Here is a 17,901-nt window from a genome sequence, read left to right as displayed (position 1 = left end):
TGCCGCAGAAATTAATTGAACGCCTGCGGGTTCGTTAATATGGCTCTTTTTTTCATGCTGTGATGTATCGACCAAACGAAATAATAATAACACAAAGAGGGGGCGCAGCCCTATCTCCCAATTCGCAGAGTGCGTTGCGCCGATTGCGCGAAAAACGACGTCGTTTCCCAGCCGGCCAGATAATGGCGGAAGAAACGCGCAAGGTACGTCCAAAACGAGCTCTCCTTTTCCGCTTTTCCTTGTTTTATCTTAATTTGATAGCTCCACTACGTACGTACGTATACAGCTATGAACGTATACCTCCGGCCGCACATAACGTATACCGGTATATATAAATCGAATGTGTTTCTCGCATGCGAATATTGAAACTTGCGAAATTCCGTATCTCTTATCTTATTATTAATTGTGCACATGTGGAAATTATGCCTTTAATAATTGTGGTACATTTGTATATTTTGAATATGGAGAAAATTATTACTCTGTGTGGGCCGATTTACTTAGCCGACAAAAAGACGACCAGTGGGGCTTCGTCCGCTGATCTCATTCATAACATTCATAACGATACTTCAGTAAACTTCTACTGCAGCGGCCCAATCTGTCTTTGCCACCAGTACGGCAAACCTCTTTCTCGAAACTGCTTGGAGAAGAAGTCGCTGGTCGTTGTGCTCCCAGAAATGTCTAAAATATGGAATATTTTGTATAATTTTTTAGGCATTAAATTTACTTTAAATAATATTTTAATATAATTTTTTTAATTAAAAATCTTGACAAGAATTCCGGCACCATTTTGCTTTATAAAAGCCCAAGTTTTAAATATCAAATCATTTATTATTGATATTTAATTTACATATTTATTCATAAATTCTTAAAGAAACTAAGCATCCATTTTCTTAAGTTTAATATGGTACTAAAATACATGCTCATATCTTTAGATTGGATGCAGTATCTTACCTTGCTTATTCAAGCGGTTTTGGTTTCAATCGCCACCTTTAAGTATTTGTGAAAGATCTTGATCAAAAGCGTGCGATCTTTGTGAGAAGTGCGAAACAAAAGAGAAGTGCTCTGCAGCGAGCAATTAAGGATGGTAATTTAATTGGTAGGCAAGATTTAACTTATGCAAAACGAAGTCTAAGATAAACACGCTGGGGCGGTAGCGATCGGCTGGTAGCTGTGACAGCTTCCGAACTCTGCTGCGGGGAGCTTCATTAAACTAATTTGCATTTAATGACATAATCTTCTTAGGAATGTTGCCGAACTAACATTCACCTCGTTTCTTCTTCCGCCGCCGGGGTACATTAACCCTACCTGGAAAAGTGCCTTTCGTTAATTGCGAACGAAGCTTGGAGCGGTTGGTTATGTACACACGCGTAGACATTAACAACCGCGTTATTTATTTATTCAAATCCAATATAAGTAAAATTTTGATGAAGAGTTACTCTTTAGTTTGTTTTTGATAATATATTAATTATCTGATCCTTCTGTATAAATTGTATTGGGATTATTCAACTTAAAAACAATGAGAAATAATATAGCTTTATATATACTGACTCGATCCTTGTACTAAAAAGACACGCGCGCCTTTTCAGTACATCGTTAGATTTTTTCCGAAAGCATAAATCGCCTTTGTAAAAAATATTTAATTAACGTTTATTAAAATCTCAATGAGAGCGGCGTTGAATAGACACAAAGGAAACGCGGGGGAAAAGTTTTCCTTAAGAATGTGAAAAATATCCGAAAGCGGACGAGCCAACTTTTCGACGTAGATAATGTGTATATTTTTTATTTCTAACTTTATTATTTATTTTCAAAGTGATTTAATATTAAGAGAACGTTTTATTTACACTGCTTCTCGTTATAATACATATATATATTTAATACTAAGATTATTTTGCGAGAATAAATCTTATTTTTAACCGTGAAACAGTACGTCCGGAGCTAACTAAGAAGATAACCGTTGGAACTCGGAGAGGCGGTTAATTGATCGATCGCCATTTTCCGCTCGTTTTCCCGTTGAAAATATTACCTTCAAGTCCGCTTTTTAAAAACATTAATAATGGTTAACACAGCATGATATTTTCAATTTTAAATAATAATTTTCTGTATAGGAAACCTATATTTATTATATTACGAGCGCTTGTTAATATTATGTAATTTAGAAATATCGTAAAATGAAACTAAAAAAATACTTTTAAATGTTTATTTTATTGCCAGATATAAATTCAGAATTTTTTATCGGTCCTTTAAATAACATTCTAGGACTATTTAGCTAGCCGCTTTGCAGGCTTTAATTATTTGAAGCAATGTCGCTGGTGCTTATTGTGTACACCAAAACCGATCTTACTACATTTTTATATTAACGGGTGTTTTTAAAATGTTTGTATGAACCATAGTCCTTTTTAATGGCAGTATTCTAAAAAACATAAAATAGCGTCACATTTTTAGTCTTTTCTTGCGGCTGTTGTGTTAATTTTAAAACTCAGTACAATATCCAGTTAAACATGATCGATTTAAATATGAGATAAAATAAAGGTAATGCGAAAATTTGTATTACAAGATAAATAGTTGAATGTTTTATATGTAAGAGTGTTTAGAAATAAAAAGATTTCAGCCCTAAAAAAGCAGCAGGGTCTTAAATTACAGCATTACCCGAGTGTTTATTTCGCAGCAAATCAGTATCGCCGTCAAAAAGCGATCGGCTCTCAATCAGTCGAAAGTGGGCGATAAAATCTCGCGTTTATTATTGAAGAAGATCCTTCTTTTCTATATATATATATATATATATATATATATACATATATAGCTAAATATAGGGGTGCAAAAAATCCAGACCAGCTGAAACTTGGCCAGGGAAACGAGACCGCGATTTAAAATTCCCGTCACGCAGGCTCTCAGTCTCCGTTCCGTGGCCCTTACGTAACCCCTAGTCCGCCCCTAATGCGAAAACATTACGGGTCCTGCGAAAATACGGTCGCGAACGGGTCATGACGGGGCTCGTGGGCCGTGACTCAACTAATTACGTTAAGTTTTTTTTTGCTACTACTTTTACTTGTATACGTTTATTCATTCATTTTATTTCGGACGCGTCTTATTTTTTTCGACATAGTATACCTTTGCTTATATGTTGTATTATCTGAGATGAGTGCTTTGGTAATTATATTAATGATACAATTTATTGAATAAAAGTTTACTTGATTAAAATAAAATAAAAATCGTTATATTATTTCCGAAATTTTCTGTAATTTTTTTCTCGAAACGATTGATAATAATTGTAAATATTACTGAAATAACCAAGTAATATTATGGTTATACTCATGACGTGTTAACAATCATATCTGATAATAATATGATCACTTCTTTAACATATTAATATATGTATAATCTGCTCTTAGACGTCAAAATTTTCCTTTCATTACAGCGTAGCTTGAAATAATTACTTTCATATTGGTTTTAATAATTATTCAAATTTATGACAGATGACGGATGTTATAAAGTTTGTACAGACAGAAGCATTCCACTTCCATTGTGCTACTTTATACACAGATATGTATTACTATTAAACCTACAAAATTATGGAATGTATATAGAATTTATTTTTTAAATGTGTAATAAAGTTTTTTTAAAACTTTGATAATAATACACGTAAACTTGAGCATTGTTTATTAGAAAAGTTAATGCCTTATATTTTTTTGTGTTAAACAAAAATCTATATGACCTTATTTAAAAATAATATTAAAAACTTACATATAATATATAAGCAATAAAAAATAATACCTTTATAATTTATTTAAAAAAAATGCATTTTAACACTACTGTTTTCACCCACTTGCCTTTTAATTTCATTCCCTTATTAAAATCACTTAATTGTGTGCGTTTTTTTAAATATTCTTCGCAAGTAAATATTCTGAACCCTTTAAACAACAGTGACTTTTAGTGAGTCACCTGTTATTTTTATTCACGTGTCTGCATCTCTTTTTTTAAATAAATATAAAACACTAGATTAACTGTATAATGAAGTTAGTATAATACAATATTTTTAATAAAAAATATTTTTTAAATAATTCGTTAACTTGTTTTAAATTTATTTTCTTAAAAAAATAGTCAGAAAATGACGCACCGGTGAGTCGCTGGTGTTCAACCCTTTAATTTTGATTTTCATAAAAAGTCACGTAATTAGTCAAATATACAGAAAAAATAAATTTAAAGATTTACTTAAGATGTTTATATTCATTCTATGCTGCATCTATATTCACCTTTAAGATTAATTTTTTTATTGAACGTAGGATAAATCCGAATTTTGCACTTAAGAGCCGTACACAGTGATTAGGATTAATCCGCACCTAGCACATAAAGAGTTAAGTTCATGATCTTCCTCGCTTATTCTTGTAATTTTAAATTAAAAATGAACAAAACATCGTGAAAAATGTTTTAAAATGCTAAGTAATGATTACAAAATGTATTCACGAATTAAATTTTATAAATATTTTAGTTGCTGCATATTTATATAATTATCTACAACTAAAACTCAGATAATTCTCGAACTTTCGATAATAATATTTGGTTTTAGTAAATTGTAAAAGAAAAAAGTGATTTTTTAAACTAAATTCTATCTCACGGTGTAAAAGCAATATCATCTATACATATAGGCCAAACATTGTCGTGACGTCACAAACGTCAGGACAAGGTCTACTGACATTTAATGTAGTGTTTTGACAAAAATCATATAACAAATGAAATTCAAAATTACTCATATACGTGCATATATTTTTCATAATATCAAAACAATCTGTTTTCTTCATCTAATTTAATTAACAAATTTAAATCCATGGATAATCGAAAAATTTTAATAAGTAATTTTATGATCAGAAATGTACGAATAATCGAGTACTGTATTATGTATTATTATATGTATCTTACTTATAAATTTTAATATTAATTTCATAAGAAAAATGTTGATTTTTGATAATATTGAACATATTTTTTTTTATTTATTTTTTTTTTTTATGGGACAATGCACACCTGTTGAAGTGATTTGTGTCTGTTATTTTATCTTGTTTTTTATGTTTTTACTTATATGCTTTGAGTGTGTGTGTAATTATACGTATATGAAATTGTATGTATGCATACTATATATTTATATGTATTATGATATATTTATACTTTTGACTATCGTGACGCATTAGGTTTACCTGTCAGGTCACGATGGTTATAATTTTAATAAATAAATAAATAAATTTATCTAATTTGCAACAATGCCGTTTTAGCTAGAGTCCACGTGACGTAACAAAGTTATCACAGCATTAATCGCAGCAACATTGGTATTTTTGTATGTATTTGAAATGGCAGTGTGAATTCTTAACACCACCAAGCATGGGACTCATTTCATTTCCGCAAAATAAAATTCAGTTTTGTGGATTTATAGCTACCGATAAATTATTTTAAAAAGTGCCAGGCTCGTTCCAGGTTTAATATTTTTACGTCTATATAATCCTTTGATTGGTGAGCTTTTTGGGTTTGCTTTTTAAATATTGGACAAAATGTTATTTTTAATTGAAGCATACACCATTCAGTTTATTAAAAATGTATCTAATTATTTATTAAATGTTGACATCGGAAACAGATATTATATATTGAATTTCGTCAGCTAAATGGTTAAGTACCTGAATTAACTATTAAATGGTTTTCTACAAATCGAACTTAATAATGTAAGAAATAAGAGATTTGTATGGAACAGCTACATCTAGCAGTTCCGTACAAAACTGAATGGTCTGAATATTATAGAAATCAGGACGATCGTTTAACGTCAAGAAAAATCGCATTAAAAACATTCGGAATGCGAAGCTTGTTGAGCCGTGAACGTACGCCATAACCTGAGTCTTTCCGTAAATACCTTTCCAGTAGACCGCCATATAAATTACCCTCCCGACAATAAAAGCACGAAGCATTGTCCCGTAAAGCTTTCCACCAGCCAGCGAGAGGCGGCGGGACTCCCGCTCCGTCCCGTCCCGTCCCGGCCCGCCATTGTGGCAACTTGTAAGGAAGGAAATCGTTTCACATATTGTTCGGTCGGTGCACAAACTAAAACAAACACGTCTGTGTTTGGCCCCACAATGAGCCTCCGGCACATCCATTAACACTCACCGGGCATCATTTGTCTGATAAGCGTAATGCGTGAAAATTTTCACTGAAATATAATTTTTATCTTCACAATGTTTGTGTCAAGCGACCTACCATCTTAAATTATTTTACTATTGGAAAGTCAACATTTATTTTATTTTACTGTGCAAATAACCAATCAATCTACCTTTTCCGACGACGATTTTTCAATCGCTGTACCTTCATACATAGCACATTTTGGATTCAAAATTCGATCTTACAGTTTGCGCAATTAGCGGTTAGTTTGCTTTTCATTAGCGGCACATAATGGCGGCAATTGGGTCGTTTAATATTGACATTACAATTTGAAATTGTTACCCGAAGCGAACGAGTTTTCTGACCGCAACCCTTCCATTGAAAACGCCTATTTATGGGGCGCAAAGCCTCTGTGTAAAATAACCGACCCTGTGTATTACTCCACTTGAACTTGTACAAATATGGACACACATACATTCGTGTGCGTGCATAAACTATTGAAAGCACCTATATGCATATTTTATAATACGTTAGACGCAAGAAAGTGATATGTAACCTTTTCTGCTAGACATAGTAGCTCTAAGAATCTATCCATTCAATTATCGATTATCCCTTAGATACTATATCAATTATCATATTATTTATTAATGTTTTTTATTTTTTGTTACAGGTAATGCATCATCATCAACCGATCGATCCTAATTCAAAGATTAACGCGATTAACACCGAGGTAAATTATTATATAGTATAAAAAATATGTGACATGCATTAATCAGGCTTTTCTCCTTGCTGCCGCGCTTGTAAAAGCCTCTGACAATTTTTCCATTATGTCAGGGGTCGCCATTCATTCGCGGAGCTCTATACGCCTTAGTAAAAATTTAGTAGGCTATATCATTAATCTTGCAGGCGTTTCTTTCGTTAGACTCTTACTTATATGATTTTCTTTATCCAAAGCATAGACCATACTTAAAAACGCGTGTATTTTAAAATATAATTTTGGTTATATAGGATGTTAATATTTCAACCATATTTATGACTACTAGATTTTGTGATCAGAACTTTTAAACAGAGCTTTTGTCGGTTTTTGGTTTAGCTCCGAGTGATTTTGGTCGGTTTTTTTATTTTGGTTCGAATTGGCAACATTTTTTCTAGCCACAGCTGACAGCTGATTTGTGCTCAGTTTGGTTCGCCATTTCACTTTGAATAGCAACGCCAGAACAACGCTTGCAAATTGTGAAAATTTATTTCGAAAATCGTGGTACAGTTCGCGAAACTTACCGTGCGCTACGTCCATTTTACGGTCGACATAAACGTCCATCCGAGCAAGTAATTCTAGTAACCATGAATCGTTTTCGCACCACGCTTACACTAATTGATAAAACACATCCGCATGGACGTCGTACAGGGCGCACCGAAGAAATTGAGAAGGACCCGAATGAATCGATTTGCAATCGTGTACAGAAATTGGAGCTGTATCCATTCACTTTATGGAAGATTTTGCGTAAATATTTACGAGCTTACAACATCCATCTCGTGCAAGAATTGAAGCCGCTTGACCGTCGTGTGCGCTGTACGTTTGGTGAATGGAGCGAAAACGAGATTGCTCTTGTTCCTTATTTTCGCCACAAAATTTTGTTCAGTGATACGGCTCATTTTTGGTTGAATGGCTACGTAAAAAATTTACAAGTCATATTGAGACGCCGTTATATCCACAAAAAGTCACTGCTAGGTGTGCTTTATGAGCTGGTGGAAACATTAGTCCATATTTCTTCACAAAGAATGTTACAGTCAATGGAGAGCGCTATAGATCTATGATTACTGACTTTTTTGTTACGCAATTAAATAGCATTAATGTGGAAGAGCTTTGCTTTCAACAAGACGGAGCAACATGCTACACAGCGCGCGCCACAATCAATTTGTTGAAGGAAACATTTGATGAGCACATAATTTCGCGTAATGGACCAGTGAATTGGCCTCCAAGATCGTGTGATTTAACACCTTTGGATTATTTTCTGTAGGGATGTGTGAAGGCGCTAGTCTACGCTAATAAACCAAAAATGATAGACCACTTGTAAGCCAACATTCGCCGCGTTATTTCTGATATACGATATATAAAAGTGAACGAAAATTGGACTATGTATTCGAGCCAGCTGCTGCGCCCATATATAACACTATTGACATAAAATTATCTTTCCAATAAAGCTAATACAGGATTTTTATGTTTTTTAAACTGCTTTTAAACCCTACAAAAATATTGTAACATAAAAAATAATATTGTTACAATAAGATAAACATTACCAACAACTATTAAGTAAGTAGTGAGACACCAGGTAGAAATCAAAGTCAGTCAAATAATGACTTCTATATTTTTAAGAATTAGTTATCCTCAAAAGATTCTTATTTTAATGGTTCAAAATATAATTTTCTTTTAAAAATATATTTTTCTTCTACCTCTTGGGTATTGTTTCAATTCCATTACCATGAAATATTAAGGGCTTTGATTTAAAATATTCCGATAGCTCCCTTTTTATATTGTCTGCATTTTTAAATTTAGAAAATCATCCAGGAAATAGTCGCTCAGTATCGTTTAAATTGCTAGCGGAGCCCCGCAGGCAAATTTCGTAGGTCCACGTCGTGCGTTTTACATCGAAAGTACCCCTATTAGCATAATTGCGTTTACGATTCAACAAAGCGTTCACGATTTTGTTCTTCGTCCAATTGAATTTGACTAATTTGAGTCACGTACCCAAGTCCAGCCCTGTGCGAAATCAATGTGAGACAGAGATAAGAGAGAGGGCCCACCCGCTGATTGCAATTTAATTTCCAGCCGCTCCGTGAAAATGGCGGTGGTCTCCCGCCAGACGTCATCCGCCGACACAGATCCACCCCCGGAATCTCACCCCTTAATACCACACACCCCTTGGCTTGATTAAACCGTCCGACATCCCGCTCTTCCGATGAGGATTTATTTCCGCGCCAAGATCTTTATCTTAACAACGTTTATTGCTTATTGATGAGAGCGTCTGCGTTTCTCTCTCTGGCGAGAAACTTTGTTTTGAGATAATCTATCATGATTATAATTGTAATAATAGATATAGATAATGCAATGAAACGCATTCATGCCTTTACATAATATACTGAAAATACACTTCAAACAATATAATATATATATATGGCTAAAAGCATTTGAATGAAAATCACGATTTTCATAATTCAGTGCTCTATTATAACGTTAAACACTATGAATTTTATTATGAAAGAGGCACACCATTAATAATCCATCATCACTGTCGGAAATTGATGTATGCGCTCGAAATGCATTAAGCATGAACGACACCATTATTCATTCTCTGAAGGTAATTTTGGTAAACCCAATTTTCACCATATATACATATTATATATATAGAAGGATTGCGTCATCACGTTTGATTAATTGTTAAAAAACAGCACTTATTGCTGGCATTAAGAAAACCTAATTTTATAATTGATAAACTTAGTGATCTAATATGCTTAGCCATTTTGATTTATTTAATAATTTATTTAACGACTTACACAATTTACTTAAACTAAAATAAGTAAAAATAAACAATTGCTTCTATAAATTATTTTAATATTATTCTGAGTAAAGTATTTTCATTTATTAAAACATTTAACCGCCCGAATTGATTTTTATGTCAATGATTAATTTACGGGAATCTGGAATTTATACGGTATCTGTAATTAGTGTTTTATTAAGTATTAAAAAAAATATTAAAACAACTTTTTCTCTTTGATTTTTTAATAAATTTTAAATGAATAATTAAAATAATTATAGCTGATTAATTCTAGGAAATTCTTATGTATATAATTAATATATCTAAGAGGAACAGAAAGTTTTCAATATCAAAATACCTGTAGAGGAATGCCTAATTATATTATAATCTATGTAGAATATTACAGTAATATGATATTTTTATTAGTTTTAATCTACGTATTTTTCATTTTAGCGAAATTATATTACGGTACGATAAGCAAGGAATAATATCGTCTAACATATAAAATTTCGCAATCCACTTTATAGTGATTAAAAATGTGCTTTTTGACAACAAAAAAATATAATCAGGTTTTTATTAAAGGTCAGAATATTATAACCTTAACATTGTATTTGTACAGAGTTAAAAAAACACTGTTTTTTATTTATTTGTTTCACATAGAATTGCGTCTGAGAGCATAACGCTTTGATTAAGATTTATGACTGGGCAACAAAATGATACGGAGAGAAATGGCCGAGGGTCTTCTCGCTTGCGCCTTTTTCGTACTATCTATAAAATTCTCATGTCCAAGAGCTATTTTTTATTGATACCCTCGCCATTTTCGTGTAACAGCTTGACTGGACTATTGGAGGTGAAAGAAGGGCGAAGAGATTCGAGTCACGTCCTAGGTATAGGCACACCACGGGGTAGCCTTCGACCGCGGAAACCTCCACCGAAAACTAATTCCCAAATACACTTAGTGAGAACTTATTGAAGCAATGTCTTCTCATACTACTTAACGTGCACATCACACATAAGTTTAGAGAAAAAATCAGTCTGAAACAATCCATTGTATTTTATCTTAAATTATTACGAGATTGTTCTCATTTTTTGAAATTATAGAGACTGTAAAATTTAACCATAACGCTAAAGACACTCTAACCGCACTATGGGTTAACTGAGTAATTTTAAAAATTGCAGTGACGCCGTTCCATGCTGAAGAACCAAGTGCTTAGTTATTTTTCTACGGCGCTTTGCGAAGAATTCAGTTCAAAGTTGAGCAAACTAAAATTGCGTTATTACCACATAATTTAAGCATTATTTAAAGTGTTTAACTTGCTTTCAGGACATCGCATAACTCTTATAAAATACATATAGTATATGATTTTATTTTTATTGTATATATTGACAATATATTTAAAGCGATTTTTATTGTTTGTATTCCAATGATTAATATAAATAAAAGCTATTTATTTATTTTTTAAATCTGACAAAATGGCACTACATTCTAACGGAAAAGCATATTTTATATACATTTCTTAATGTGTCGTTCAATTGCGAATATGAAACATTGACATCTCATACCCAGCATAACGGCCTGATAAGTGTCAAGCTGTCAATTTCTCAGCGAATCGCGAAACTTTGACGGGCGCAGAGCATTTTCGCGATTGAAACCAAAAGTGGAGTTTGACATTTTATATGGGGGAAATAAAGGAGAAACAACAACAGCGACCCAACGTCACAAAGCACCGATGGCCTTTTGTGTAAAAATGTCACAATGGTCGTAACGTGTGCGCCTAGTTTCGGAATTCGGATTGGCGGAACGTCGAATTTTCCGATTCGGAGCAAAAAATTGCAAAAAATAAAATCACCCGGGCAAAGACTCACTTTGACTTTGAAGTTTCGTTCCTGTTACACGTCAACAGCCGAACGAAAGAATCGCTCCAAGCATTCCAATAATCTGATCAAAAGAGTGTCTGACGCGAACGTATGCATTACAAACCGGCGCGATAAAACGTTACATGTGAACGGTCAGATTTTTTGCGGGCGTATGTGTTTGTATTATATTTCATCGCGGTAATCTAATAACTGGGACAACCCTCGCAAAACCGGAAGGGTTGATCATCAGTCATTTTGACACAGGGCAATAATGACTAGTCATACGTATTTGTTTTCTTATCACTAGCAATCTGGGTCTTGTTTGATTATAATGTAATTTAAAATGATATTAGCATTGTTATGTGTCTTTACAACAAAGCGTTTGATAAGAACGCCGATGGGGGAGATAATTTGCAAAGGATTTATTAGGGTTATATTTTAAAGTCGTCGATTAATCATGAGTTGGAAATCGTTTGGCGATGAACAAACATTAGGATATCCAATTTAAGGACAATTATCGTTGCTCGGGAGATTTTTTACTCAGACTGTGCGAAAAGTATCCCTTCCAAGTTCAACAATCAGCGTTAATCAACCCGAGCAAACTTCCACCGAACGAACGAGGAGGGAAAGAATTAGAATGAAATATGGTGGACGGCGTGCTTCTGAAGGGCTCCCTTTAATTAACAACTTGAATACGTGCACTCGATTTTTGTAATAAATACACAGACACTGGCAAAACCGATTATCAGCGGAAATAGTCATGAATTAAAATAAAGTTAAAGTTAAAAATATATCACAGGCAAATTGCTTTATAACTATAAATTTAGCACAAGATTGAAAAAGTAACAGAGAAAGTTTGTTCAGACCGTTTCTCTTTATCTCGTATACGAACTATATCCTAAAATTAAAAAATACACGTTTATCTATAATATACCAATCCAAAATAAATCAAAATAATCAATTATATTTACGAAACATAGATAAACTTTGCCACCGCCTATTCAACATGAACAGTAATGTAGAATAGATTTTTTTTAATATCTAAGATGCAAGATTAAATTTAATTAACACATTTTGCAATTTTGCTCTAACGGACTTGCCGCCATTGCGGCTCTTAGATCAATATTTAATAGAAAGAGTGCGCTTAGCAAAAAAAATAAAATCCCAAAATACAAACAATAAATCAGTCCTATCTCGCGTAACAACAGTAACATTTTTTTTTCTAAATTGCAAATATACCTTATTATACTAATTTTTTTTTTATAATATCCTTTACCAACAATCACTTTAATACTATAAAATATTTCGCATAACCACACAAACCCAGTAATCTCGTATATCGGAGATTACGATAAAAAAAAACCTTGAATTTAAATATAAGTTAAAAGTAACTGAGCTATTTAATCTGTGTTTGTCGGTAATTTTCAAAATCTGGTCAAATCTCGTTATCAAATTTAGCAAAGATTTAAATATGTACGAGCTCGAATGTGGAATGCAAAGCTTTAATGTCAAATCCTCAACACTAACACAGAGCATTAAAACTGCAACTCTATTTGACATTCTATAAGCTCTTCATGACTGCAAATTAATTCATTTATATGCAAATATTAGTCTTAGTGTATTTATATTACTTTATGTGTATAATTAAGTCAAAAAATAAATATAAAGTATTATTATGATTTTTTTCATAAAATGTAAATAAATATAATTGTTATGATGATCAATGAATTTGCTGATATGAAAACTGAAAAAGTGTACTTAATTATTATTTATTTTTTAAATATTCTTATGTAGATTTTATATGCACAAAATAATTTTAAACTATTGCTAAATTAAAAATAAATGTTTGCATAACGAATTTTAGTTTTATTTTGCTGAGCTTTAGTATTTTTGCCCCAGAACACGCGAGTATGTTACTATAACGCGTGTTATGAACCTCTTTTTTGAAACCAAGCACAATTAGAATGAATCAAATATCTTTAAATGCCGGAAATTTTCATGTTAATCGTCATGTCTTGTAGAAAATTTATAAATACACTATAATTTATAAAATGTGATAGATTGTCTCTATTAATATTGATTTCCATTTACATTTTAATACAAAACTAAATAGCATATCTTTGCATTTGATGATAGAGTTTTTCCATTTTAACTTTTATCATATATCAAATGTTAATCTAAATATGCGACATGCGAAAAACTTCATTCAATTTATTTTGTAAAAGTGCCAAATACAATACTTTTCCAAGAAAATAAAACTTGATCCAAAAGTTGATGCAAGTCTCATGCTCCGACGAGAATCAACATCAATCCCGGACTGACAGAGCAACTTAGTTCATCCACTCAACTTACGGAAGAAGTACAAAGTTTTCGTTCACAGCACAACTTCCTGTTAACCTCCAACCTTCCTTTTGCTTGCATCTCAGCAGTCAAACCACCCTAACCCCATTATTTGCTTGTAAATTTCAAAAAACTTATTCTGAACGATGAATTCAAATGAAAATTTAACCGCCGAATTGTTTATTTGATATGACAACGGTTTCCTTGGGCCAACGTCTAAGTTCAGACCTCGTGTCAATGTAATATTTCCCCCTCGACGGCTAGCCGCCAAGGGTGGTTTTCTCTCCCCTTCTCGGCCGCGATAATTCCACCGCCAACTTCTCTTCTACCCTCGACCACCAAATGGTGGACCTTCAACCAATATTATTGACTCGGAAACTTTACGATGAAACATTATTTCCTACACAAGCCCATAAAAATAACATCCAATAATAAAACCGCACACGTACGCCTATTGGATGTGTGTGCTTTTCGCATTGAAACACAAAAAATTATACCCGGCGCCGACAAGTGTCTCGTTTTTTTTTGTATATACTATTGTGGCTACATCTATTTCCTTTTAAATCTTGATAACACTGTACATACACAATTGTACATTATAATACATAATTTATATGTGAATATCATATAATTCAATCTTTGTTGCAAAACATTAAAAACAATTCATCTCTAGCAAAATTATGCAGAAGGCATAAAATCCAGAAGTTATGAGAAAAATTGTATATAGACAAATGATATGATATATAGCGTTGATATAACAACGAAATATATCATTTTTATCAGACACTGTATACAACACAATGCTTTACATGGACCGAGCATACTGACTCGAAACCTGCAAAGTGGTTAACTTATATCAAACCTGAGAAAAGCACGACTGCGTTGACTAGACAGAATAAAGTGCCTCAATCAATACAAAATTTATCAGCAATTTTATTTTCAATATATTTTTTATTTTTCTCTTTAAAAAACTAATATCACATCGATTATTTCGAAGAATTTCGAAGATTCACAATTTTTGTATCAAGTTAAATCATTTTGATAGCAAATCTTTATACTTTGGTTCTATATTTTTATAAAACTCACAGAATAAATCATTATTATTTGGGTATATTAAGCCTGAATACTAAAACGCTTTTGTTCTTGATTTCTCGCTTAACTTTATTTTCCCAAAAATTTTATAAAAATATCAATCTACTTTTTCACATGATTCACTAAAATACCAGTTAAAATATAACTTTACTAGTAATACACATTCACTGTAACATATAATACATGTATATAGCACATGTTTTTTTTATTATTATTATTCAGCAAAATATTCATACTTTTGGGTATAAGCACGTATCATAAATTACATCATAATATTCACGTGTTTGCTCGCCTGTCTCATTTTTGTCCCTAATTACCCTACCGCCATCCTGCGCGGCACCTACACACCACTAGAGGGGCGTTAAAGGCGATAATGAAGAAAAAGTTTTAAAAACCCTGTGTCGCCTGTTTAATAACGAGGAAAATCTCTCATTAAAAACAAATTTGCACGGGAAAGTCGAGCGCGAGACACTAAAACACCGCGAATGAATCCCAGGGCTAATGTATCGGGGGGTCGGAGACGGTTCGCGGTCCCCTCGCACCGAATTAAACCTCCCTGCTCGTGTGGATATGTAATTACGTATGTACTATATTTTGTATATACGTACTATACACGTACATATTTTAATCTTAATTATATTCCTGGAATCTTCCATGTAGATGAATCTTTTGTTCTGATCTGGCGTAAAGTTGAGTTATGTATGTTGTATGTATGATTTAATAATACTTATATATTTCGAAACATATATTGAATTTAATTGACTAACTCTATGATACTAAAAATTGCATTGTATTTACCTTTTAGTGTTACTTTCAGTAACAATGGAGTTTTAATTTGCTGTTATCAGATTATAACCAAACACGTCGCATCCTTTATATATAAATACTAATTATTTAATTAATTAAATAATATACTTTATATATCACTGAAACTTTTTACAACTAATTTTTGAATATTAAAAGTAACATATAAAATAAGTGCCATCCAGCATTCGACTGAATTTATGTATTTGAAAGTTTTAAGGGGTCTCCAATAGTAGTAAAGCCCTTTAGTTGCCTTGTAGTTCCAATCCAAAACCCTTCTATAAGGCGTTTGGAATGGATCTTTCCTTCAGTTCTAAAGAATCTTTAATAGTAGCTGAAAACATTGAAGCTTTAGTGATGTTTTTATTTTTATTTTTCTCTGAGCAAACATTTTTTTGCTACTTCAATATCGTTAATGCAACTCTATTAGTTTTTGTGCCACTCTACATTTAAGTTTTAATGAGACATGATAGTTTTATAGTGAACATTTATTTTACATTATGTTACATTCTTTGTTCTGTGGTTACCATACAGTTGTTTTCGCCACTGTTTTATTTTTTAATTCTTAAATGTGTAAGTTTATTACATAAATTTAATACAACAAACAATTACTGTGTAGTTAATTTAAATTACGATAAATTTAAAAATACTTACTAATTGCGAAAGTTAATTGATGGTGAAGAAGTATTTTAATATTATATTTTAATGTATATTAATTCATGTTTTATATGTAATGTGTTGATAATATATATGAGGAGGGGGATCAACTTGGTTTTTAACTTGGATATGCCAAAAGGTGATCATTGAAATCTTATCAATTTTTCAACACTGAGTTTTCTCTTTTATTGTTAAACCTTTTGTCGAGGCGAGTTGGTATTTCCTTTTCATAATGTTAAAAATGGTCGTTTTAATGAACTTTAAGTTAACGGTGCAGCTGATTGGAACCCCCACAAAAGATTAAAAAATATAAATTATATTTTAAGCCACGGATATACTATTCCTATAAAGCGCAGTATTAAAACATATGACCAGCACGATAAGTCGATGACTGATACCTAAAATGAAAATGAACCTTAGATTTTTATTTTCTATTTTTCTGGGTATCGGAATTTTCTAATACCATCGTGATTAATATGCTTCTTAAAATCAAACATTGATTGTAAGTTATTATAATTGTTAATAATTGATAAAATAGGTGGTACTTAATAGGCTTTGATGTTAATCTGATGTCTAGTTACTTACTTGTAGGTGTTGATTATGTTTACCCATTATAACGCCTGTAAAAAACTTTTTGCTAGTTTTCTAGCTATTAGCTAACTCTTTAATCAAAATTCCAAAGAAGTGTGTTAATTAAAATAACATCTAAACTAAAACTCTGCTACCGAAAACATTTAATTAACAAAAAAATTCTGTCAGATTATTAACATACAAGCGCTCTATTTTTATAAAAATTCAATAAAACGCTCCCGGCAAATATGGCATGCTTCATAAAATTCCAGATTTCCTCGAATACTTCACCCCTCAGATGAATTCCATACTTGCATACCCTAATAAAATATCGGCTTTCACCACCTCGGAGAAGAGAGAGAATATGCCAGGCAGCCGATTGACATTTTAGACAATATTCCCCACACCTACACCGTCGAAAGGTCCCCACTTCACTTGGATGTTTAAGTTGTTTAATCTAAAACCCTTGTCGCCGTTCCGCGGCAAGCTATATTTATGTATAAGAAGAAGCGCGGAAGGTCTCACTCTACTTCTTACGAGACCACTCGCCTTTTGACGACCCCTGCTTACTTTTATGATGATTACATTGACATCTTTATGACTGAGTCACCAAACTGCAGTTTTTTCCGGTTAATTAATCAAGGATCAGAGTCTCTTTCACTCGAAGCTAATAACAATTTAACTCTTGGAAAACTCTTTTGTTATATTACATTTCCCGTAAGATACTAAATAATTGATATAAAGAGGTGCAAAGCCAACAATATATATTTATAATCGCGTGCTATTGCGCATAAAAAGGTGTTATTTTTTTACACATATTATATATATATCCGACTACGAAAAGCGGCTTATGTTACATAAAAAGGTGAGCCTTCATTCAATGAGCTCCAGTTATTTTTTATTCATGGATTGTACGCCG

General features: G+C 32.4%; 1 protein-coding gene across 15 annotated transcripts in view; it reads left to right on the top strand.

Moving 5' to 3' along the window:
- cpo (RNA-binding protein) overlaps window positions 1–17,901 on the top strand; it is a 371,924-nt gene that overhangs the window by 335,987 nt on the left and 18,036 nt on the right. For 10 of the 15 annotated variants that reach the window (XM_088202524.1, XM_088202532.1, XM_088202528.1 and 7 more), the window contains one exon: window positions 6,800–6,859. The exons of the other annotated variants lie outside the window; for them this stretch is intronic. In XM_088202524.1, coding sequence (XP_088058650.1) covers window positions 6,800–6,859 — 60 coding nt within the window. The remainder of the gene's footprint in view (window positions 1–6,799; window positions 6,860–17,901) is intronic. 15 annotated transcript variants of the gene reach the window in all.

This window comes from Plectrocnemia conspersa, unplaced genomic scaffold (genome assembly GCF_051122295.1).
Source record: "Plectrocnemia conspersa isolate PC_06_02 unplaced genomic scaffold, ASM5112229v1 ptg000013l, whole genome shotgun sequence".
In the NCBI taxonomy this organism is placed as follows: domain Eukaryota; kingdom Metazoa; phylum Arthropoda; class Insecta; order Trichoptera; family Polycentropodidae; genus Plectrocnemia; species Plectrocnemia conspersa.
The sequence above is the reverse complement of the archived record's forward strand: the minus strand, read 5'-3'. Positions and strand labels throughout refer to the sequence as shown.